Source organism: Ixodes scapularis, unplaced genomic scaffold, assembly GCF_016920785.2.
Source record: "Ixodes scapularis isolate PalLabHiFi unplaced genomic scaffold, ASM1692078v2 PGA_scaffold8__174_contigs__length_109621045, whole genome shotgun sequence".
Taxonomy (NCBI): domain Eukaryota; kingdom Metazoa; phylum Arthropoda; class Arachnida; order Ixodida; family Ixodidae; genus Ixodes; species Ixodes scapularis.
Window position 1 is genome coordinate 69,512,081 of NW_024609883.1, and position 26,627 is coordinate 69,538,707.

A 26,627-nucleotide genomic window follows, 5' to 3' on the forward strand; every position below is an offset into this window, starting at 1 on the left:
AAGTGATATGCTCTATCCCAGCTGAAAATGAGACAAGCAACACTCTGACAAGAAATGCATCAACAGCATCAACTGTTTTGTGCTGTGTTTTGAAGCAAGTGTTCCGTAACGCTCCGTTTCTTTTTTTTTTTTTTTTGCGCGTGTTTGTGTGTGTGTGCTGGTGTGGTCGTGTCAGGCCTGTGCTCTTACTTCGTACTCATTTCTTTTCTTCTTTATTCATTACGTTTTTAGGTCTTAGTTCATATCACCTTCAAGTTTTGGAGTAGCCGGCGCCATTTCAAGGCTGCCAAATTCTCCATAGCACCATTTATTTTCTTCTTCTTCATATAAGTTCAATAGCAAAATCTAATACTGCCAAATATACAGTTTTATAGCCTAGACACACTAAAACAGATAAGTATTAGACACATATATGCGGTATAATCCAATAGTCTAGATCACAACAGTTTTCCACAAGTTTATACAACATATAATTTGACAAAATTATGTCGAAGAACATGAAACCACAAAGGAAAGAATTTCAAAATACAAATAAAAATTCTATACAATAACTTCGTGTAGACAGAAAAGACCGTTCAAATAACGAAGTTACGAGAAAGGTCAGGTGATTGCTAACAAAATCTGATTTCAGTTTCAAGAAAGACAAGCAGTATCTAACAAAATGTGAGAGAACGGCACAGTAAATTTGACAAGTCAACAATATTGTATTACCCACTCCCCTCTCTAACGCCTCACTGCCTTGAGAGTATTGTAAATAAATAAATAAATAAATAAAATAATCCCTGGAGAAGGGGAGCAAGAGGGACAAAGGACAAACACAAATCTCCAAACTCAGCTTAGTGACTGGTGAGCGACCGAAAAAATCCGCCTGGTCCGGGTATCGAAACCGGGACCTCTCCATTACAGGTGGAGCGCTCTACCAACTGAGCTAACCAGGGGTTAGACGTCAGTATAATTATAACAGTAAATTTGTTTTGCGATCTCTTTTAAATTGGGATATTGATGCATCAAAGTTTAATTCGAATACGTGTCGATTCAAAATTGTAGCAGTCTGGAAGGCTAAAGTTTGTCGTCCGCAATTTGTTCGTATTATAGGTACTTTTCGTTTCGGTCGTCGAATATCCTACACTGGTGTTAGTTCACTTTCTGACGTTAAGCAAGCTCTATTTCTGTGGATTAATTGAAGCCGTTTAATGTAATATATTTGATTTGCCCTAAGCATGTGCTGTTTTAAAAACAGAGGTTCCGTACGCAGATTCCTGTAGTCCCCCTTGTAGTCCTCGACCATACGTAAAATTCTTTTTTGAAGGACTATTAGTTTATTGTAGTTTGAGGCCGTTGTTGTCCCCCAGACCAAAATTGGGTAGCTTAATATTGAAAGAACCAAAGAGTGATACATATTTTTAAGCAACCAACACGGGATAAAATTTCTGATTTTTTACAAAGTGCCTTTAATTCTGGGCAGGTCACCTTTTAACCTGGTAATATGAGTACTCCATGACAATTCCTCACTAAACCAAACACCATGAAATTTTTGCTCACTTGCTTGCTCCAGTTCCAAGCCTTTAAATTTGATGTTTATACTATCGGCGTCCCGTTTATTTACTGGTTTAAAAATTATGTATTTCGCTTTGTTTGAGTCTAATTTCAATCTATTTCATTGAAGCCATTGTGACAGTTTTAAGAGATATGCGTTTGCGGCTAGTTCGATACTCTGTTTTGCTTTTTACTCTAAAGAATACGTTAGTATCATCAGCATAGATGATTACTTCCTGCGGGCCAGATATTTTGTTTAGATCATTTATTTATATTTAAAATAATAAGGGGCCGAAAATTGATCCCTGGGGAACACCATGTTCCCCAGGTTCAAACGTAGAGAAACTTCATTCGTTGGCTTTATAAGCCAGCAAGGAATAACGCGATACTATTTTCTTGCCTTAGCCTGCCAAATAAAAGAAAAGAACCGAAATTTAGATGCGTTCTCACGAATTTCACCGGACGAATGAATGAAAATGGCGGCCATCCCCGCACAGCTGGCAGAAGCCGCGAGTTCACGCGCGTGCGCTCACGCCGCTTGTTCTGCGCCGCAGGCTGATTGGCTCACTCGGGACGGGGGCGTTTGGACGGTGAGATCGTAGAGTGGCCAAGCTCTACTGCTTAGAGCGCCATATCCTACGCTTGCGGAAGGCATACCCCCCGTCCGAGAGGACGCATGCCTAGCGCGCTGTACACGAAGTCGCGCTCTTGCGGTGCCTCGTGAGAATGCTGCCACGACGTACCGATATACCGGATTCGCCAAGACAGCAGAGACGGCTGTCTCCGCTCTCTCGACTGGTCTACGTTACGGATAGATGGATGCAACCACCCTGTCCCAATTTCAAGGAGAAAGCCTAGTCAGCACGCGTCCAACCTTTCCAACTAAGCAAAGCCTGTCGGCAACAAGGCCATTGGACTGTCGCGGGTTCAGACGCGTTCCCTTAGTAAAATATTACGTCTGCAATCGTCTCCGGGCTTTGCTTCACGTCTCCGCCTGCTATCTTCCTTGCCACGTGGCAACTCACACATGCTCACGAGCAATCAATCTGTACAAAATGTGCCCGCCATTAAATTACACTCTCGATGGTTTGAATAGCTTCCTAGAATAGACCATTTACGCGGATCCAAGGCCTATAGCCTTGGTATCCCATCCAGCGCGAAGCGTCTGATGAAACCAGAGTCCACGCCTTATACTGACGCAGCGCAAGTGTCCAATGCATGTTCAAATGGCATGCCCAAAGAAGGTTGTGAGATGCGTACAGCACCTTCCGCGGCGTTGAAAGGAACCCTGGGACAGAAGCAAAGCAGAGGAGCGGGCCAAGGAAAGCCAAAGGACGGTCAGCACTCGCAGCAATCTGACAGGCGCGCAGTGGACCCCTTTTAAAACTCTCAGTCCTCTAGTGTCTCCGAGGTTGCATTTCAGACGAGTGCCGCGTCAGCTTTCGGTACGTACTCCGTTTCAACCTGCTCATTTCATTAACCAAGAAGCCGACCATACGGGAAGCGTGGCGCTACTTGACCAGGATTTAGTGACTTTAATTAGGGTTTTCCTTGCAACATCAAGCGCTATGACAAGACCCCGGTCGTGCCCCCCCTCTCCCTTTTTTTTTCTTTTATAGGCCCACATCTACTATACGTGGCTTGCGCATGACGTCATTTCCGATGCCCTCCAGAGAAAAGGGCAAGAGGGAGCTCCCCTCTTATCCGGATCCTCCTTTGTGCCTCCCGGATTTGCACAGGCGTCGCTATTCTCCCCCCGGAAGATTATAGGAGATTAACCTGTCACTCAAACATCTTACAAAAACAGCTTCCCTCTCCTCCTTTTACTTGGTGTTCAAAAGTATGCGATGTGACGTCAGTGCAAGGACCGCAGGAAAGGCTACAAGCGCGAGCTCTTTGCTTTACGGCACATCTCGGCGGCACAAGCTCTCGTGCGTTAAAAGAGCAGCTCCCAACGCTATGAGCTCGCGCTTCTAGCCTTCTCTCCGGTACAACATAAGGTGAAACGGAGTATAGGTACGACATCAAGTTGTTAGAAAACATGAGTAGCGGCCTAATATGAGCGATTTGTCAGCCGGGAACGGTATGCCAAAAACGAACGGTGATCAAGCATATGGCGTCGGGTCGGGCGCTGTGTTCACATAAATATAATGCTAACAAAATTCAATAGGGCGTGCTACGGCGCCCCTGCTCGACCGCCCAAGTCGCCCACCCCTAATGCCGGTACCGGACGTGATTTTGCGCAGTGGCACCTCGGCTACTCCAAGGAAGCGTACACGCCCACGGAGCGAGGCTTCGAAACCTTCTACGGCTACTACAACTTTGGCGAAGACTACTACAACCATACCCTGGACCTGGTAGGTGTAAATCATATGTAGGGGAAATATATTCTTTTACAGCAACTGCAATATGTCGGAGATCACGTTAGGAAAATGGCGAATCAGGCTGGTGGGCTTCATTACATCTTAAGGGGAAACAGTAAAATCAAAAACGAGGACAAAGTGGAAGTTGGCAACTAGGTCATGGCGTTTTGTTGTAACCTTCGACTTTGTCCTCGCTTTTGTTGTGTTTTATTTTTAGGACGCACTATAGTTTTTGTAAAAAAGAAAAGCCTTCTGCGCAAGCACAGAAGCCAGTTTTATTTTTTATTTTTATTTTCATCCACGCGTTGTGAACATGTGCTTGCTGATGTAAAAAAAATAGGCTGGTGTATATAATGTCACGAATGACAAAGGATGAGGCGGTGAGTTAGCTGGAGAAACTGAACATTTAATGGGGCGAACTTGTGCCCAAAACAAATGAGACAAACGAAACAGCAGGATCGAACGCTGGGGCGAAACTGAAGTGCGGCTCGCCACACGGAGCCCCTTATGTACACGCGAGGGCCTAGGTAAGTTACTTGAAATACTTAATCCCTTCACTAGAGCTGCTTACCTGCTTACCTTACTAGAGTAACTTACCTAGGTAAGTTCTCTTCACTAGACCTGCTTACCCTTCACTAGAGCTGCTTACCTGCTTACCTTACTAGAGCAACTTACCTAGGTAAGTTACTTTTGTACTTGAATTACTTAATCCCTTCACTAGAGCTGCTTAAGATGCTTGCTTTCTTAAAAGAAGACTCCTGAGCATGCATAGTTGAGGGATGCAGGGGCGAACTTGTAGTCACGCTTTGCGGGGCGGCAGGCACTTAGCTGACCAGAATGGGGAGAGAGGTTTGCAGACAGTTCAAGTAAAAGGCAAAACGATGCCTATATCTATTTAGTTGAACCAGTATTTGCTATGATACTAAAGTACTAAAATTTTCGCTGGTTTACAACGATGTTTCATTAAAACAACTTGAGCTTGGGAACTTAGGGGGGGGCGGGGTGTCGCCCCCTCCCCCTCTCTTAAATACGCCATGGCAGGGTGCGCAGGCGCTTGCTATAATAAATAGGTTAGTGTATATACACGAACTCAACTCTGTGACGTCACGGCGCGGTGGTGGCGCGTCGGTCGCACTTCCGGTCTGGGGCTGTGGGCAGAAGTCCCCATGCCAGACGTCTATTCCTGCGTTGTTTTGAAAGGAACCAGATAAAAACCTGCCTTCTTGTCAAAACGCCGCGACTGGGGCCGTACCAAAAGTGTCGAGAAAGGTTTGAAGGTCAGTTTTCACGTACTCAGTTCGTCCGAGAATCTGGATATGTGCCGTGAAAAGGGAAAAGCAGACGCCGTCGGACACGATTGCTTGGGCGGAAAGCACTTTGGGTTAAATTTACGGATACTTGTGGTCATCACATTTATTTGTTTTGTTCCAACATAAACGCCGGAAAACCGTCAAGTTGTGCGGACCCCCTGCGGACTACGCTCAGTGCGTCTCCAAGTTCAAACGGCCGCCTGACCGTTCGAACTGTCGTGTGCTCTTTCAAACGTTTCTGCTTGTCGTCTGCTCTCTTAGACGACGCCGGCCCGTAGACCAAATATTGGCCGGGTAATTGCGATAAGAAGTAAGTGCAGGCCTCAAAAGACTTAAATTTGAAGGTTGGTAAGCAGGCTCGATGTAAACTGTAGATACAAGGAGATGTTGATCATTGTTACCAGTGACCATCACCGACCTGTTATGCTTAATTCACTTGGTCCGATTCTTCTTGCGATTTTCAGTATCGACGTCGGCCATCTCAGCTACGGTTCACGCTTTTGCAGCCCGAGCGGCGTCGTGACTGAAAATTGCAAGCGAATTCTCATCATGCGAATCAGGCTTTAGCGCACATACTGCTGCGTCCACACGGAATGAATCGCCACATGTCACATTATTTACGCGAAGTTTTACGGTGTAACGAGCCTCGGTAACTTCGCTGACGCCGCTCAAGATAGTCAGACATGGCCAGGAAGACGTAATTCGAAAGCGAAAAAGGGCGGGGGGACTCACACCGACGCCGACAACATCGCATTTCAATGATTTGGTTCTGGGCGACGGCGAGCTTCTTGCCCACACCCCCATCGCGCATGCGCGGCGCCGGTGGCGTCCGCTAGAAGCGCTCCGGTTTGTTTGTAAACATGAGTTGGTGTATAGTTTTCTTCGTACCTTGTGTGAGATGCTTGAAATGTTTCATCCCTGCACTTCAAGTATACAATTTTAAACAGATTTCGAAACAATTTTTTTTTCTGAAAAGCTCTCGTCCACTTTTCAGTACATATTACTGAGTATGCCTTGTAAAAAATTACCCTCCAATCTTCACAATTAAAGACAAAAACGATAATGCCGTAATACAATTTACTCATTAAATATTTTATTAAATAATTCGCGAATGACTTAATAACTTGAGCTTGAGTCCCCAAGAGCAATGAGTAGATTAGTAAAGCCGCCTCTGAACATGTATTTAAGACTTCTGGTTAATAAATGAAGAAGTATTTTTTTAAGAAATGGAAAAATATTTTGCTTTTAAGAAATGAAGAAACTTTTGTTAAATAAAGAATCAATTTGATTTACCAAAGCTAAATGCGTTTTCGTGGTACCCAGGTTCTTCTGATGCCCGCGTACCATTTAATCGGGAAGTTCAAAATTGTTAATCAGAACACGGCAAATAAATGTGATGTCAAAACCAACGTTAAAACTTTTCATGCGCTTTTAAGTTGAGTGACGTCACGTGTTGAAAAACTTGCAAGACGAACAGGCACCCTAAAAAGCACGTAATTTTCGATTGCACTTTTCGTTTTCCTGTGTTGATTTTAAACAGCATTCATTTGACACCCTCAAAATTCGTTTCACACCCCCAGCATCTTGTAACCCGTCGAGAACAGGTTGTACTGCCCCTCCCCCCCCCCCCCCCCCCCCATATCCTCATGTGGCCCCCATATAACATCGGACGTCACGTTTTCATTGTTGCCGGTAGAGCCTCTTAGACCGAACATAAATGTTCTAATTTTTCTGGAAAAAAATAAAGACGTTTACAGTCTCCTGTAATGCCGAATCAGAGCGCAGCTCTTGAGGAGGAGGAGGCGAGGGTACAAAGAGGAGGGTATGCCTCCCTCCCTCTCCATACCTTCTCCTCCTCCCTTCCTCCTCATCTTCCCATCCTCTTCCTCCTCCCTCTCCCCTTCGTAATCCTCCTCCTTTCTTCTCCTTATCTCATTCTCCTCCCTTCCTCCTCGCCGTCCTCCTCCCTTTCCTCCTTCTTCCTCCCTTCCTCCTTCCTTGTGATGTCACTGGGGACCCTATTGACCCTCGTGACGTCACTCTTGAAGGCGTCTTGAAGGTCGCGACCTTCACGTGACCTCCGTCGTAACCTTCACGAGTGACCTTACTGACGTCGCTCGTGTCACTCGTAACCCTCGACCCTCGTGAAGGTCACGCGAAGGTTGTGACATTCCCGTGACATTCACTGTGAAGGTTACGGGAATGTCACGAAAGTCGTGAAGGTCACGACCTTCGTCGTGACCTTCACGAGTGCTCGTTTTGACGGCACTCGTGTCACTCGTAACCCTCGACACTCTTGAAGGTCACGTGAAGGTCGTGACCTTCACGAGTGACCTTTTTGACGTCACTCGTGACCCTAGTGAACCTCGTGACGTCACTCGTGACCCTCGCGCTGTCACACGTGACGGCACCTGTCACGTCACGAGCGCGTTGCGTTATTGGAAAGATCCCATAACGCAACGGCGGTAACACCGACGGTGACGGCGACGCCGCTCAAACCGAAAACGGGCGCCTAAGAGCTCCGGACTAAAATTTATTGTGGCTTGTAGTTTGAGTTACTGTTGAGACCTGTATATTCATCTTTTGAACTAATTTTGAGGCCAATCGGACACTTAAAAGTTGGCTCCGGCAAAATGTTGAGCAACATCTTTCTATTGTCAATGGTCCGTTACTTGTGTCCCGATACCAAAAAACTAGTTTCCAATATTCTGGTGTACCGAATCGAAAACAAATTAAATTAAGAAAATAATTTCCTTCCGGATAACCAACAAAGAAGCCATAGGAATATGTTCCTGACGTTTGTGGCTTACACATTTTCGGAGTTTCAGATTATAAATATCTTAATCTTACACTTCCTAAAAAACTCCGGTTGGAAGTTCATATTGATCATATTTGTTAATCCGCAATTTGTGAATTTGGCTTCTTTAAGCGTAAACTTAAGAAATTATGATGACATACAATACTTCTAGACTATAATAACTTTGTTCACTTAAAGTTTGAATATGTAAGCGTTGATTAGGATCCGTTAACTAAAACAAAAACATTTCAAAACTGGAAATGGCCCAAAGACTGCGGTAAGGTTTGTCTACAAAAATGTTAAGGGCTAGACTCACCATCTCTCCAGATGCAAATTCAATTATTACTGTAGAGCTGCGTAGGCGAGTCTCCCGGTTGACATTTTTGTTCTTTTTGCTACAAAATTAATTTAGGCCTCATGTACATAACTTTATGCAGTTGCTGATAAGACGATACGTACCACAATAAGAACTCATTAACGCCAATCTTTGCTCGACAAACCGTTTAAATTTTTCCTTCTTTCCCTGCACTGTCACTGACTGAAGTGGTGTAACCACAAGCATTTTTGATTGATATCTCTTAGTTACTGTTGATTGTTTTTATTCTCGAATATTGTTATAATTGCCATACAGGCAAATTTCGAAGTCGAAAATAATCAAGTATTGGCAGTGTAGTTTTACTTTGTATAGTGATTATGGAAAGCGAAATCTTTGTACCTGTGTGTGTATTTGCGCGTGCGAGTAAGATTCAAACTCTTTTCCGTTTAATCTTATTTTAAACTACCTTTATTGTATGCAGTGTTCTTTTTTCCACTCCTGCTTGAGCCGAAAATTGGCCTGCAGTATGTTATACATAAAAAATGCAGAAATGTATTTCATGATTACCGAAATTACGGTTCCACTTAAACAAACTTAGTATTTTTTCTCAGTGGAAGAGAAAGTAACAGGGACACACAGCGTCCCTAATTCAGGCTAAGCTAGAGACGCTGCGTTGTTACTTTCTCGTCTACTAAAGAAAAAATCCTTCTGTCCCAGTCTCGGGTAATTGCATCATGGTAATATTTCGTGATGTTGACTCCTGTTCAAGACTCGATGTCAAAAGTGCTCTTCTAGTTGAAAGCCTTAACAGATGGAGAAGTCTACAAGACGCCAGTGCACGATGGACCGCCTGCCTCCGCCAGAGAATCTCGTTCTCTCTAAAAATGCGGCCAAGAATGAAAAAAAACAAAAAAACATTGGCAACGTATTGAGCTCTGCTTTAAGAAAACGGCAGCAGCAAGAAGTGCAGCAGGAACAACTCCTGTAGCATCTGAGCAATTGGAGACAAAGAAAGCCGCATTACTCCCACACGTTGCTGCGCAGGAAGGAATAAAAGTCTAGAACACATTTCAGCTCACAGTCGTTGAGAAAGAAAACTACGAGCTGATGCTACAGAAATCTGAAAAGTACTGCACTCCAAAGCAAAATGAGGCGTACCAGCAAGACGTATTTTTAGCACATCAGCAGGAAAGCAAATCTTTTGAACAGTTTCTCCGGGATGTGCAGCTGAAGGCATAGACGTGCAGCTTCGGTGACATGAAGGGTTTCATGGTTTGGGAACAGCTTGGTGACGAAACAGGAGACGTTAAGTTGCAAACACGCATGCTGGGGGAAGAGGAACAGACCTTGAATAAACCCATCGGCTTCTGCAGTGCAGCGGAACATGGTGCCAAAAAAAAGACAGCCATCGGAAAAATCCTAATATCCATGTGAGCCCTGTTCTCAAATAACATACAAGCAAGCAATCTCACGATGAGAATCGCGGACTAAGTGGTCGATGCGGCTTCTGCAATGGCACCCATAAGCCAAGAAAATGCCCAGCTCGAAATAAAGTCTGCTAAATGTGTAAAAAAAACGTTGCTTTTTGTTGTTGGCCAAAAGAGTTTAAGAGGTGGAGCGTCCAAACCCACAAGCGGACGAAGTTCCAGATACTGACTTTCGGATCTGCACCTCAAAGTCGATACAGGAGCTCAAGACAACCTGCTTCCGTATTCCGTATATTTGCATACAGGGTACAGGAAAGTGTTGTGCCCATCTAACACGCAGCTAACAAACTATGGTGGAATGTCATTCAACACATTGGCACAGTGTCTGCCTTTGCGAATGCAAGGCGACCGAAAATTGGTTTCATTTTCCGCTGTATAAAAATTAGAGATTTACAAAATGCTGTAATGCGAAATTAGACCGCAGCTCTTGAGGTATTTTTATTTTGCGATGTACTGTGCTAAAGAATTAGAGAAAGAAGTATGTCAAAATATAGACTTCACGTGATTGCGTAAGGTCACGTGATCACGTATCCTTACGTAATCACGTAACTTCACGAATCACGTAACCTTCTTTCCGCACGTAACCTTATGTGGCTACAATGACGTAACCTAACGTGGTTACGTGATCACGTAACTTCACGTGATCGATTCATCTTCTTTCTGCACCCTCCTCCTCTTCCGCGCCCTCTTTCTTCGTGTCCTCCTCCTCCGTATCCTCCCCTCCTCCTCTTCCGTACTCTCCCCTCCTCCTGCTCCGTATCCTCCTCTCCTCCTCCTCCACGCTCTCCCCTCCTCTTTCATACCGTCCCCTCCTTCCTCCTATGTACCCTACCCTCCTCCTCCTCCATACCTTTCCCTCCTTCTCCACCGTACCCTTCCCTTCTCTTCCTCCGTACCTTCACCTCCCCCTCCTGCGTACCCTCCCCCCCTCCTCCGGTTACGCCAAAGGCGACGCCGATACCGCAAAGCACTAGAACGAGCGCCTAAGAGCTGCGCTCTAAAAAGGCAAAGCTTTGCTAGGCCTTGGGGCCTGTGAAGCTTTCGAACTTGTGTCACGACCGAACGAGTTGTGCACGACAGAGGCACTGAAACGAGATATTCTCAAGCAGTTTCCTGAATTGTTTCAAGAATTCGAGGTTTCGCTGGGAGCTTACAGCATGACTCTCAAAGAAGGTGCTTGGCCTGTAATCCAGCCAGCAAGACCCGTGCCACACGCACTGCAAAAGCCGGTGAAGCTAGAACTAAAACGCATGGAAACTGCAGGAATAATCACCAATATGGACGAACCTTCAGATATGGTGATCCCCCTGGTCATAGCTCGGAAAAAAAGGGAACCACTTACGGATATGTTTCGATCCGCGTCAAGTAAATCAGAGCTTAAAACAAGAACACTATGAGCTTCCACGTTGGGAGGACAATGAGGCTGAGTTGGCCAGAGCGCAATTTTTCAGCAAATTAGATAAAACGCAGGATTCCACCATATTCCCCTTGAGAAGGCAACATCTCAGATCCAGATCGGTACGCCGTTCGGGCGATGCAGATTTTAGCAGCTACGTTTTGGTATTGCGTCACAACCAGAGGTGTAAAAAATAAGTCAACTATTTGACGGCCTACAAGATTTGCCCGTTTATATCAACGATGTAGTAGTCTGGAGAAATTCACACGATGAACGCGATACAAGACTGAGAGCTGTCTTGGCGCAGCGAAAACTTTCGGATTAACTCCAAACAGAAAAATACTCGTTTGGGGCTGAACAAAAATAATTATTTGAGAGTCCTGGTTGGACAAGAATGACATAAAGCCGAATAAAATAGTGACCCAGTGCGCCAAAGACCTTCCTCCCGCTACGTGTAAAAATAACTTTAAACGCTTGTTGGGTGTGGCTACCTAGTTTGAAAAGTGTTTTGCCCTGCTTGTCCCTGAAAACCTGTTTGTTACGTACTTGACGAAGAAAGAAAGTTTTTGTTTTTTGTTTCGGAACAGCATGCATTATAATGAATTAAAAAAAAAAGAACCTCTAGGACTTGCTAACTATAGAGCTTCAATACTGGTCATTTTCGATACATGGAAAACAAAAAAAATCAACTGATGCATCAACTTTCGCTGTCAGAGCGGTGCTGTTTCAGCATCCCGAGAAAGACTGGCGACCCGTGATATATACCTCGCGAGTACTTTCCGACAGCGACACTGGACATACACAAATAAAAATAAGCCCTTGGAATACCGTTTCGCAATGAGTGTTCCCGGGAGTTTGTCTAAAGTCACAGCATAACTGTCGAAACTGATCAGTGCCCTTTGTTAACGTAGAAAATGTTGGAGACATGACATAACTTGATTACAAACTAGAGTTCGTTCCCGAAAGCAGCTACTGCTGGTTGGCACACTGTTCCGCATTTGAATGCCCCCTGATGCTGGTACAAACGAGTATGCCGAAGACGTGTCCAATCGCGCTAAGGGCGTGTTAACAAGCATTGTAAGAGAAACTATGATGGCAAGGCTAGCTTCTACAGCTTCGCAGGGCGAGGATGTGCTTAAGGTTCAAAGAGCACTCAAGACAAATGATGCAGTAGTACGTACAGTGGCTCCCTTTTCACTGGAAGTGCCTTGTGTACAAGGCATAGCAATGCGCGAACCCAAAGTTTTAATCTCAAAAGCATTAGAAAGAAGTATGCTGCAGAGCCTCCACGAAGGACATTTAAAGTTAAGTAAGTGGAATGCATGAGCCAGACTGTTAATATATTGGCCTGCCATGAAGGCTGATATTGAAACGATAATTAAGAATAGTGAAACATGCCACTTATTTGCATAAAAAACACTCCTCTGAGTCTCTGAAGAATAGGAACATATACCTCGGTAACTGTGGGCTGGTGTGGATCTCTGAATGTTTTGGCGAAAGTTATACTGTACCGTACGATGCGTACTCGAATTATCCAGACCAGTGGTTCTCAGCCATGGATGTGTCGGGGACCCCTTGCGGACCGCAGGCAGTGATGGGGGACCCCTTCCAGCGGGGGGGGGGGGGGGGACGTTAGTAAGTTAACACATCTGGAGCATGAAACAGGTGCCTTTTATTGCTACGTAGCAGAAAAACATAAAACAAAGGTGCCACGCCACTTCATTCTGGTCAGTTCATCAATACGTGGCACACTCGCGCTTCAAACTACAAAAAACGTGCCAACTAAAAAAAAAAAAAAAATTTTGTTGGGGGTTTTGCGGGCCCCAGAAGTGGCTTCGCGGACCCCCTGCGGTCCGCGGACCCCCATTCGGGAACCACTGATCCAGACCTTGAGTTGCTTCCAACTACTTCGAGTAGAAGAGTTATCGTAAAGATGTCTAGTATGTTTGCTAGGCATGGTATTTAGCTTGAGGTATACACGGGCGGTGGCCCACCGTTTATGTCACATGAGTTCAGCACGTTTAACAGAGCATATGACTTCACACATGGCATTCTTAGACCCCGGTTCCAGAGGTAGAATTGTTTGGCGGAAACGGACGTGCAACTCAACAAAGAGGTTATTAGAGGAAACCAAGAATGGAAGCGAAAACTTTTAGATCGGGCTTTTAGATTGGCAAACAAAACCTCTGGAAAATGGCAAATGTCTATCGGAGCTCCTATTGGAACGAAGACTCAGGTTCCGAATTTCAGGCACGAGTTTACCCGCCTCCTTAAGCGTACGAAATCATGTACAGGACAGAAAGCTCTGCCGTGACCTCGGACATTGCCACGGGAAGACGTGGTGCGCATACAAACTGACAACGAGTGAAGCATCCCAGCACAGGTCCAGGAAATCTTGGCAACACGGTCTTACATTGAACTTTGTGGGAGCCTCTGGCTCCCTTTCCCTGATCCGGCCTTCTGGCCGCGGGCACGACGTCGGAAGCCACTTGGCTTCCGACCGGAGCGTACCTTATCGTGGCAAGGAGAGGCAGCCATCTTGGTTGTCTACTCTCGCCACTCCTCCGTCCGCGTCCCTCCCGCTGGGGGGGACGTAGGGAACTTCCCTTTGGCGGGCTCGCCCGCCCCTCCGGGGACGAGGCTGGAGCCGCCAGGGAGAGAAAGAGAGAGAGAGCGTGTCCTCTGGCCGCTCGGGGAAAGGACTGTTCTGCTGGACTTGAAACTGTTCGGACGTGCGGCCACGCACTCTGCTGCCCCACCTCCGTCCAGGCTCTCGGGAAAGTGCGGCAAGTTACCCAAGCAGCACATAAACGTGAAGAAAACGTCGAAAGAACGTCGAAGACGTCTGTAACGTGACGTCGTAAAACGTCGAAGGTCCGGACGTTACCTTCCTTCGACGTCGATAAAACCTTTAAATGTCCGCGAGAAAGGGTGCACAGAAGGTCGAGGGGACGTTCCAAATGACGTTTGTTGCACGTCACAGGCACGTCTCAGTGGGCCGTTGCGTCCTCCCTCGACGTTTATGATACGTGTGTTCACGACATCCGGACTACCAACGACGTTCACAGAACGTCGAGAAACCTTTCCAAATTACGTTCCCTAGCCGTCGTGGGAAAACGTTGTGTCCCCCCCCCCCCCCCCCCCCATAAAAAAAAAGTAATTTTTTAGTATTATTGCGAACGCAAGTTGCTATTATGCAAGTACGAAGGAAGTAACTAAAACAAAGGTTTGGTACGAACTGTTTATTTGAGCATTTTCAGACACGAGATGCAATACGGAGCGCCTCCAAAAGACGTCCCCGGATGTGCCAGCCTCAAAGATATAAAAGAAAAAATTCACGTAAATAAATAAACAAGAGACGATGTCACGCAGCACGGAATGTTCCACCGCTTACCTCGTTCTGCTTCTGATTAATGTGCTGACGCGCGTGCTTTAGCCGCCCCATCGCACATAGCTGGTACTCTTGCTGCGTGCACGGGAATGGTTTCAGAAGGGGGATTCCGTCCGCTGGGCGTTCTTGATTGGGATCGTCGGAGGCGTCTGAAGGGTCTTGATCGGAGACTGGACTTGACGCGCCGTTATGTGCACTGACACTTGTTTTCTTGGGGGCGTCATTCACATCCTCACAGGCACCTTGATCCGAGCAGTAGTACGATTCAACGTGTGAAAAAGGTCCTCGAGTCGTGACTGAATACGACGGCGTTTTTGGCGATCACCGACTTCTTCATAGGGGCGACTTGAACGACTCATCTAACCGCAGCACTTACACTGTATGCAGACTCGAAAAAAAAATCACGCAACACAGCAGCCTGCCTCGTAGACCCATAGACGTGACGGCCGGTGCTAGTGACTGGCTTTCGGAAAAAGCTGGACCGATCCCAGAGCTGTTCTCTCTGGGCAAATTCGAAGAACAAAACATTCAGTGAAATATTTTGGGAACGACCCGGAACTTACGCTTGTCAATTGTTCGTCCGTCGCTATCTTCCCCCACTTTTCTCTCGCCCTCTTCTTGCCGAGTATCCCGACGCATCGCATGGGGCTCTATGGGGCTGCCATCTCCTCTGCCTACCTTTCCCCCTCTCTCTCGCGCCGTGCCAACTGTTTTTTTTGTTTTGTTTTTTTTTTTCTTTTGTTTTTTTTCGGCACGTAGGTGCGGACTGGACTTGAACGCTTTTTGGACCGTCATCTGGGCCATTCAGGTTTCCACAAACCGTTGACAGTATCCACCAGATTTCGTCATTGCCGGGCATTTTATTTATAGATCTGTACTGACAGTCACGTGACAAGAGTTTGCGCCCCGATCTACCGAAAACGCTAAGGCGCTGAAAGTTGGTGTTGTGGATGAACTGTGATGTTGATGCGAATTTTTTGGTTGTGCGCAGGTGAGCATGGGTTAGAAAATACGAAGAGAAAATGACGAACCTTAAAACAATCTCGGGTGGTCGCGAAGCAGTATGGATGCTCCTAGGAAAGGATGCAGGCCTGAAATCACCTGGAGAGGGGATAGTGTAGCGGCGCCCCTCAGACGCGTGCCAGGGCCCAGGACCCATGGAAGACGACAACGCGCGTGCAAAAAGCAAATTGGGTTATTGGGATATTTATACAGCGTGTACTTGGTCAGCCATTGAAAGCTGCGACGAGTCACTCGCTGTAGATGAGCAATTTAGCCAGTGCAGTACAACCGCTAGCCTGGGGTCTTTAACGTGTACCACGCAGTAGTGATACAAAATGCAAGAAATGCACAATTCGATCCGTTCTATTGTCACAAATTAAACCCGTAACAATATTTTAAACAAACCAAAATTATAACAAGTACATCTAAAGTAAATGATATTCCCGACATGCTTTCAGATTATTTTTTTTTCTTCCGTGTACATTGAGTTTTGTAAAAGCCCTTCCTAGCGTCATCGATGTGCAATCAATAGCATTTTGAAATACGCAAATTAATGTATAAATATTTAAATTTTTCAACCTTTCAAAAATCAAGTTTTTTTGTGGCTCTTGAGCACTGTCACCGACTTCTTCAGTGATTCTGCGGCTGGAGATGGAGCTGCAAAATCTAAAAACGTCGAACAAAACGTGAGTGGTCGACGTTGCCAGCACGTCTTGTATGACGTTTACGACATTTAGGTGTGAACGCGACGTCACTGAAACGTCACTGACGGGGTAATAGTGTAATGTCATCCTGGACTTTATTTTAACTTCGAAGAAACGTGAGTGTTCGACGTTGCTAAAACGTCTTGTCTTGACGTCGTGGCGACGATGACGACGTTAAAGTTGAAACGTGACGTCGCCAGCACGTCACGGACAAGACGACAAAGGAACGTCATTTATGAACTTCATTTCAACGTCAAAGAAACGTGAGCGTTGGACGTTGTGAGAACGTCGTGCATCGACGTCGTGGGAACGTTGACGACGTTTGAGTTGAAATACAACGTCGCCACAACGTCACTGATTGGACTCTAATGAAACGTTATATAAGGACGTCACCTCAACATCGAAAAAACGTGATCGAAGTCATGCGGGACGTCACGGACGTCCGGGACATTTTCTCGACGTTTCCACGACGTTTTGTGCTGCCTGGGTAAGGACACCCTCCCCCTTGCCGTTACTAGTCTTTATATCTTTGTATTTATCCGGACAAATAAACCCCGGGTGTCCCTCTATTCTGTGTGTCCGTGTACTCCCTTCGTGAGTCCCGGCTAGCGGGTGCAGCCAGCAGTCGAACCCGTCGTAGCGGTGACTCTGATCCGCTGCGGGGTGGTGGTTTCGCGGTCGGCCTCCTATCCGGACGCCTCGCACCCCTTTGAGACCTCCACAACTTACAGGACAAAGCCAGAGTTCCGTAGTAACAGGCAGGATTTTAAGAAAACCCCCAAAGAATTTCAGCAATTTCATAAGCTTGAGTACACAACTGCCACTCTAAGATCCTCAAACATTGGTTCAGCATACTTATGGACAGACCTGACCCGAATAAGAAGTCTTAGTATTTTCTTTGTAAGCATAAAGTTCTGTGGGAGAGGCTTTAATGGTAACACTGAAAACGTGACGTGAGATATTGTAATACGGGGCAGTACAGCATTTTCACGACGGGTTAAAAAAGCTTCATGGTTTGAAATTAATGTTGCAAAGACTCACCCCGGGCGACACGTAAAACAAGAAGGCAACTAAATATTATGTTAGGCTTACGTTTTGGCATGACCTTTATTGTGCATTTTTTTTCAATATGTATTTTCAATTTAGAAATAAAAAATATCACTATCCGAATAGAAAAAAAAAAAGAAAAACGGGGCATTTCGATAAAGTTTGTTTTTGCACTCTCAAGAAAAAATGGTGTCAAAAGGTGTATTCTTACACCCTTTGTCACATATGATACACCCCAGAATTTCAATTCGACGTACAGTGCCCTACAGTCGAACAGAGGGACCGAAATTTTACGAGGGGCTTGATAGCCGTGTGGTACAACATTGTAAATAGCTAAAGTACGTATCAAAGACCACATAAAGAAAACACCGAGTTTTTTTACAGTAGGGCCAAGAAAACCCGGATTATATTTTTTGTGTTCAGTCAAACGTACATTAGCTATTTTAATAAGTTGTACCACACGGCTATCAAGCCCCTCGTAAACGTTCGGGCCGTCTGTTCGACTGTACGGCGCTGTATGTCGAATTGAAGTTTGGGGGTGTATTATATGGGACAAAGGGTGTAAGAATACACCTTTTGACACCCTTTTTTCTTGAGAGTGTGGGAAGCTAAAATAAACCGCCGCAGCTCGCCAAATTCGTCTGCTTCTTGAGCAGAAGGTTGTGGTGACGTCAGAACGCCGAGCTCTGATTGGTTCCAATCAGAAGGATAGTGGGTAGACCTCAAGGCAGCTAGCATTGAAGTCTACACACTATCTCCCCGTTAGGGCCAATCAGAGCTCGGCGATCCGACGTCAGTGGAATCCATGCCCAAGAAGCAGAGGAACTTGCGGTCCGGATTGGTTTCCCACACCCTCATGCCCTTTCAGTTCTTCACAGGAAACAGCCTGTGCGGCTTGGATTTGTGGAACGAAAAAACGCCCGTGAAGGACAAGTCTGGCGTCTACGCAACGCACCTGTTTACCCACAAAGCTGTGAATCTTATAGAGGAGCACGACGAGTCTACAGTAAGACGCCGATTTGTTTTGTTTCTCGGATCTTCTTTTGCGTAGATTCCATAAGTCAGTTAAAGCTTAAGAATGCCGAAGAAAAAAATCCCGAAACAAGAAGTGTTATCTCACTAGGCCATGCCTTGTGTTTCTTAAGCTGCCGCCGAACAAACACCAAGGCGTGGACCTGATGTCACGCAACTACGGTGGCACTGCTGTTGGCACGGCGCTCGCACAGACGCTTTGCCTCAACCTAATTTGGTCTCTGCGCACTCGCAGTGACCACACGCGTTGTGGGCAAACGCTGACTCGCTTGTAAAAAGGCATTCCCACGGGGGATGTTTTTAAAGAAGAAATGCGCGTGACGTCAGTGATCGGTGGAACGAGCATTCACACGAACGGCGGGGAGCCAAGCGGGATGTCAGTATTATCAGACGCATTGAGCGGTCGCATTTCCGACATCAGGTCTCGGCGCGCGCTGATGAGGGCAGAAAAATGGAGGCGCACGTCAAACGACGATGCGCAATTATGGCAGCAGCGCTCTTAAATGCACAATACGACGAACCACTTCCTGCTATTAAAAAAAATAAAATAAACAAAGATGCTTCTTCAATGGGTGAATGCTACACGAAGAATGTGGAATCCAAAAGCAGTTTTATGAGGAGCGGCTTGAGGACGACATCGATAAATTTCGAAGACTCCTTCGGGTGCCTCGGACGACACGCTCAAATGCGCAAGCCAATAGCCAGCCGGCAACAGCCAGGCGGCGCCGGTTGAGTGAGAGCCCACGGTTGTACCCTTTCTTGTTGTAACTTGGCAAAAGATGAACGAACAGCCCTACACTGCGTGCGGAAAGCTTCGAAATGCGCGACGTATACGAGTGCAACGGACACATATTGGAGCATGACGCAGCGAAAAGCATGAAACTTCTTCGGAGTAGAGGCGCAATCCGGTGATACGCACGTTCCCATTAACATGCCGTGCAGGCATGTTACGCGATTACGGCTTCCTGGGATACCCAGTATTTCTTGCTTCAGACACTAGGCTAAGCGGCGCCACCAGAGTAAAAGCTCGCGTTTGAACAATGCAGCCGCCACTCCCAGGGATACCCAATATTTCTTGCTTCAGTTGCTAGATGGCGCCAAAGCAAACAGCATTGCAAGTCGCCTATACACATAGAGATCGTACATACTAACTCTAGAGGAAAAGGTCCGCCATTTTCCCATGCATTCTGCTGCCGCAAGCGGCGGAGCATGCAGGCAGACCCTCGGGGTCCCACACATGGTTACCAACTGCCCTCGATTTCACGAATATAATTATATCATCAGAGCAGTTTTCATGAACTTCAACAATCCACGAACTTACCGGTGGAAAGATATTCGCGTTCCATTTGAAGCTTTCTTTTTGCATAGCGCGCAGATGTACGGCCTCGCGTCAACGCTAAACTAAACCAGATAACCGGCTTCGCGGGCGGCCGTGCCCCAGGAATACGAAACCGCGCAACCACCAGATTTCCGAGATTTTGGTTTATAGTGCTGAGAGTTTTCAGTCTTCGCGATTACCATTTCGACTGTCGTCCTTCAGCTGGTGACATTGGTTTCTTTCGCTCGTGTTCTGTCACTCCCTTTCGCGATCTTTCACTCGGGACCCATGGGATGTCGGCGCACGGGATTTGCCACTCCTCCTCACCCACCTTTGCCCCCCTGCCTATAGACCTTTGCAGAAATCGCCTCCTGCACGCTGCCATTTTTGTCTGCTGGGCTGTGGAACGCCTTCCAAGCATGTGCTGTTGATCTGCTGTGCGGTATATCGGACGCTGCGCATGCGTCCACAGCTCAGTGACTCAGCATTTTTTGCCCGCTCGCTTCGTTCGAGACTGCCGCTGGAAAGGTCTATACAAGTCAGGCGATCAGGATGCCACCGCCGGTATCCCACAGAGCAGAGTCCGCAAAGTTGCCAGACGCGCGAACAAAACACCGCTAATTGCAAAGAGATTTCACTACTAGGCGGGGAGTGTTTGTGCCACGCGTAGCGAAAGCTCCCCGGTCCCCTGGGATGTGTACGTCAGCGTGTCTTCGCGCAAAGGTGCGACGTTGCTGCCACGTGTTGCGCATCCCGGGCAGCAGAGGGAGGGATTTCTCCCTCACGGGAACACCCCTCGAAGCAGCAAAGTAAAACTGGTATGTGACGCCGCAGTCACACCTCTCATACGTCGCACCAAAGACACGTTGTACGCTGCAGACAGATGAGAGAACTATGGGCGGACATGGCTAAAGTCTGTACGAAAGCCAAGCATGATTTCTTCCTATGCTTCGATCACGTCTGCGGACAGAACTTGTCTGACCAATATGGCAGGCCCTTCGTACGAGGAAGAAACACGCCCCACACGCTGTCTGCAGACTGTCTTCTGTATGATGGCTCAGCAGAGTGAGCGCGGCTAACGCGTCTGTTGTGTATGCTTAGGATCTGCAGTAGATACGGGAGTTCGTCATCACCACCTGCTCACGCAAAAGACCGTGACTAAAGTGCCATGTTTCTTTGAGGGAAAACTGTGACAGACTAAAAGCACAACACGCGGACACTTTTTTAGAAGTATAGTGAATGATTTTATAACAGTACGTCTATCCCACGACTTTGTCCCTCCGTCAGTCAATCCGTCCGTCCATGCACTTCCTCGCTAAATCTAGCGGCAAATTGACGTTACGTGACGTCATGATATCGCGTGACGCCACGATCACGCCGTGACGTCAGGACACGCGACATGAATGTCGCCGTTGAATTTAGAGGGGCAATCGACTTTACGTGACCTCGGGACGTGTCACCACGGTGTGTAAATTATGGTCACGCTTCCACAGCGCGTGAGGTCAGGTCACGAGACGGATATCACGTGACACCGTAGCGTCACGTAAATTTCTCCGGAGATTGTGGCGGGGAAATTAATAAACAGTATGATCCTCATTTTCCAAAACGACTGCTTAATCATAATGCTTTCTAAACAAATTTAAGTGATCGCTTCCCAAGTACAGCATTTTGTTCATTATAGGTTTTTGGGGATAAATGTCAGTAGTAATTTCTTAGAGTGTCGCACATCACGATTGACGCCTGTGTTTTGTTGTCTCTGTGCAGCCGCTGTTTCTGTACCTCAGCAACCTGGCCGTCCACGCAGGCACACAGTACGGACCAATCCAAGCCCCAAAAGAAAACTTGCAAAAGTTTGATTACATTGGGGTAAAAAACAGAAGCCTTTACGCCGGTAAGATTCGTGCATTCAGTGTAGGTTTCATTCTGTTCTTAAAGAGCCGGGCCAGAACATCTCCAGGTTTAGATAAGGAAACGGTTTCGTTTTGTCTAGCTGTAACGTAGTTTGCTTGTTTTATTATTGTTGTTGGGTATTTATTTTTTACATTTCAGTGCCAAAGTCATTTTTCCAAACGACGCATTCGAGCACAGCAAAGCACTCTAGATTCTTGAAGCCGCTTCTAGAATGCTCTATTCTCAGATGAGGCACAGCGATCACTCAGTGCTACGACACAACGCTTACTTTGCGCTATGCCGGCACTAAACTGTGTGTGTGATTTCGCCTTTGAGCCCCTGCCGTCTCAAGAGCCAGCTATTTTTCAGCGGGCGACAACGTTGAAGAACAATTTGCAGTGGAGTTTTAAAATAGCGTTCACCCAAAAGTTTTGCATAGCCAAAGATATACAATAGTCTCCACTGCGAATGCGGAAAACCCAAACCGTGTTTTTGTGTCTGGATCCGCAAGGTTTGAATATTACGTGAGTATACGAAAACTCGCCCCTAAATCTTCGGGTTGCTCTCGCTATAGGCGCGAGGAGTCCACGCTGTAGAACGCTGCATCACGAAAGCATGTGAAAAGTAATACTCAATGCCACAGAGCAGTCCTTCTTTTGAGATTTAGCCTGTTAGATGATTTTAGAACCCCACGTTTGGGTTCCGCGAGCAGCTTGGGGGATCGCACGGCGAGAGCGCAGTGCGACGCACCCGGCTTGTTCGGGCTCCCTATTCTAGAACTTTCTATTTTCAGCATCGCCATTCCCCGAGCTCTCTCCTCAGGTCGCGGAGATAGGTTTTTACAATTGATTTGCGTGAAAGACACTGGATTTCTTTTTGTAGACCGGACACTCGTTATACGTCCTACTGTGGCAGGTGCTGTCGACGCGCTCGACCAGTCCGTGGGCATCGTCTTCCAAGCGCTGGAGAAGAAGGGCATGCTGCAAAACACCGTGTTGGTGTTCATCAGCGACAACGGGGCCATCCCGTGGGGCGAGTGGTCCAACGCTGGTTCCAACTGGCCCCTACGAGGTGCCAAGTTCACTCTGTGGGAAGGCGGAGTCCGCGTCCCGGCCTTCGTCTGGAGTCCTCTGCTCCGGAAGCCACTGCGCGTGTCGAACCAGCTGATGCACGTCAGCGACTGGGTGCCCACCCTCTACTCCCTGGCAGGTACGGGGGCAAAGACCCGCCTATTTCACGATTCGTAAGTACAGGCCTACAGCAACTAAACAAAGGGCAAGCATCGAGAAACTGAGTGAGACGACGAGACAAGAGCAAGTGGGGACGTGAGAACGCCGAGCTCTGGTTCGAAGGATTTGTGGGTAGACCTAAACCTAGCTGTTTTTGTCTCTGGAGTTTCGAACCGAACTTGTTAATCGGACGGTTCAGGCTCCAGGTTTACGGCTGTCGATTCAGTTATGGTTCAGCGCTGGAGACCACGAATAACGATTCGAACCGGTTTGAACCGAAAAGCGTGAATACATTTTCCGCATTATTCTTATGTAAATTAAGCAGGTTTTTATCGTTCGTACGTACAATCCACTTTTATTTTTATGTAAGAAAAGCGAAAAAAAATGCGTTTTTTTAAGACCTAGCAGCCTAAAATCTTGGTTAAAATTTTAAAAAAAATAGTGTTTATACAACTAAATTATCGGGTGTTTGTTTCAGGCACAGGTTTTATTTGAATCTAAAACCGTCAATACTTTACGTTAATCACCTTAAAAGAGCATGTGCGTGCTACAACTTCTACTCGTTGCAACATAATAAAAAAAAGTTTTTTTTTTTTGCACAATATTAATGTTTTGCGTGAAGTAGTTCTTACTTTCGTTCTCGAAGGAAAAAATTATGTTTTGGGCGTTTGAGACGGTCACGTTTTCATTAAATAACATAAAGATATAATCCAAGAACGCTGCATATGCCTTAATTCAACACGTCAAGATAAAAAAAAAAAAAAAAAATATTGACGTCCCTTGAGGAGCGCGTCATTTTTTACTGTGGTTCCTGAGGTAAATACGAATATAGTGTCACAGTAATAAAAGTTAGATCGGGGCTATACTCTTACCACACAGTATTTATTGGGGTACCTAAAATTGTCGAATGCGCCTTTCATCGGCACATATGTTGTAAAATATATTTCAGGGAATATGTTTCACGATATGTATGTCTACGCAAGATAGTATTAAACATTTTAAATGATGCGAAAGTTTTGGGACCAGTACTTTTATAAAAACAGCCAAAGGAAATCACGAGCCTGTTTTCTTAACGTACGTTGTTTACATTTGGCACCGTGAGGCACCACAGAAAGAAAGTGATCAAATTCACTCAGCCTAGTATACACGTTCCATAGTTCTCAGGTCGAAGCTGGCATGACACAGCGCGTAACCAAGGGAACACTTTCTCCTGCAAGGCTAAATTGGCCCAACGCGTCTTATGTAGAGCTTTCTCCTAGACAAAGTACCGGTCAATTCACTTTGCTAATAGCCCACGTTCCTGCTAAGTGATGATATTTTTTTGACAAAGCCAAGTAGCATTTGAAGCTGCCTCTTTCGAACAATTGCTGTACAGCTGTGACGGGCAAAGAGGGCTCGTCAGGCAGAAATGAATTTTTTTCCTGTACCCTGCCGGCAGTGGCCTGAAAAATTAATAAATAAATAAAGAAATTAATGTAAATCGGCATGTCAACCTGGGACACCCCGCCGCACAAAGAGGGTCGTCTGCGAGCAGACGACCCACTTTGTGGTCTGCTCGCTGCGCCTATTTGGGAGATGACGGCGCAAGTAAATAGCGTCGCTAATACAGACGCCTGCGAGCGCGCCTAACTTTGACTTCGGAAAGTTTTTTGCGCTCATTAATTTACAGGAAGAAAACTGTGCATTCAATAATCTTATGATAAAAATGACCGACTCGGCGCACATTCGGTGCAAACTTTAATTTTTTATGTGATAGCGTCGATTTGTCCGGCTCGTTTTACGGCGGAAGGTCCTTTTGAAAGACCCTTGATATATATATATATATATATATATATATATATATATTATTTTTGAGTGGAGGAGGGCTCTACGCATAACCTATATTTTATTTTCGAGGAATTTATTTCTCCAGAGAGATTGGCTCTCCATCTTAATTCGATCATTCTTATAACTTGAATAAACTGGGGTGCCTTTTTTCTCACTCAACGCGGCTTTCCCTTGAGCTCCTGTGTGCAAGCACGTGCATCATGCACGCTCACACTCTCCTGAGCTCCGGCGTTGATGCCACCCCTCAATAAATAGGTCAATGGTACCGTGCTCCAGGGGTAGTCCCTCACGGTCCCAGAGCATCATAGAAATGTAAGAGCTTTTGAGAGTGTACTAGCTGTCACCGTATCCTGATGTTGACAAGAAAAGAAGAAGAAAAAAAAACGAACTGACGTAGATGGTTACTAGAGATTACTTATCTTCATATACGACCATCCACATGCAGGAGGAAATATTGCGGACCTCGGCGTTATCGATGGGTTGAACATGTGGCAGGCACTGTCCCGAAACCTTCCGTCTCCCCGCCGCGAGATGCTGCTCAACTTCGACTCGGTCGACGGAACGGCGGCCCTCCGGAGCGGCGACTTCAAGCTGGTCGTCAACAGCTACGAGAACGGGACGTACGACCAGCGCCTGCCCACTCCAGGGAACCTGCCTCCGCGCGTCGACCTGGACAGGCTGATGCTCGAGTCGTTCGCAGGGAAGGCACTGAAGACGTTTTACACGAAAATGCCGGGGTGGTCACTTCCGACGGCATGGCGCGGAAAAGCGAAGGTCCACTGCAGACACCGCAAAGACAACTTCAGAACGGAGGACACGGCACACCTGTTCGACGTGGTCAAGGACCCCTGCGAGCTTCAGAACTTGGCTCGCTATCGGAAGCTGGTATGGTGCGGCGAGTTTATATTTCCGCTGGGTTGAATAAAGTCGCGTTGAATTCCGGCTGCTATAACGCTTAGCCGCGTTAGATTGCTGAGACAACGGACATAGGATATTCTGCAGACAGGCTGTCCCACTGACTATATACAAAACCTTTCTGCAGGCACGATCTCAACGTGCATGAAGTCAACATGATTCGGACATGCGTGAGGTGTGTCCGCAGATGATTCTGTCGTTTTGGTTACAGAGAAACTTAATGACTTTCTTGTGATGTACGAGAAGTTTGACTCCAGCCTTAGTATCGGGCGATCACAGAGTAACAAACTGGATTTAGCCAAAAAAAACTACAAGAACTACGAAAAAATGAACAATATTTAACTCTCTGTCAACTATTTAGTGCTAATGCAATGTTAAGGCTAGTGTAGCTTCTGCAGTGCTCCAGTGCTCTCGAAGCTCCTGCGAACGAGAGCGTGTTCGAAGGAGTTACAATACGAAGCCACGTGTTTATTGCGCCGTGCGGGGATACCAGCACTGCGGCGGAAGCAGCGCCAGTTTAGACAACAGCACACATATTTGACGCAGAGTACATAAACCAGTGTTACCAACTCACAGACATAAAAACGCAGTCGCGAATCATGAAACACCGATAAGAAACGCATTTAAGGCACAAAGGCAGAATGACGTAATTTAATTTAGGGCTGTAATTAGTCAAGAAAAGGTAGAAATGGCGCAGCAATTAAAAGGAAGCCCCCTATTGTGAGCCAGACCATTTCCGTGCTGACTCGTCTTGTATCCGACGTATTTGAGGCAACAGGTCAACTTCAATCTGGCGACTTTCCTCCGGTGAGATAAGGTCTGCCATCTGAGGCGTTGTAGGCGACCCTCATATGGCAGTGAAGGCTCGTTCTGGTGGGAGAAGATGGTCTGTTTCACACGCCGCTGCATGCACACCAGGCGGGCAGCTAAAATAAATTAGGCATAGACACCACATGCCCAACAATATTCGAGTTGCGAGAGCATGAATGGAGTGAATAGAACACGAAACGTTGCTGGACCACACCTCCTCGAGACCTGCGTCACAAATCCCAGGAAACGTCTGGTCT

The 26,627-nt window shown here is 46.5% G+C and overlaps 1 protein-coding gene across 1 annotated transcript in view; it reads left to right on the forward strand.

Annotated features, from left to right (window-relative positions):
• Window positions 1-25,580, forward strand: part of LOC120841477 (arylsulfatase B) — a 44,166-nt gene extending 18,586 nt beyond the window's left edge. The window contains exons 4-8 of the mRNA XM_040212376.3: window positions 3,783-3,893; window positions 18,218-18,355; window positions 21,464-21,590; window positions 22,505-22,798; window positions 25,091-25,580. Of these exons, the coding sequence (XP_040068310.3) occupies window positions 3,783-3,893; window positions 18,218-18,355; window positions 21,464-21,590; window positions 22,505-22,798; window positions 25,091-25,566 (1,146 nt within the window). The 3' untranslated portion in view covers window positions 25,567-25,580. The remainder of the gene's footprint in view (window positions 1-3,782; window positions 3,894-18,217; window positions 18,356-21,463; window positions 21,591-22,504; window positions 22,799-25,090) is intronic.
• The last annotated feature ends 1,047 nt before the right edge of the window (window positions 25,581-26,627 follow it).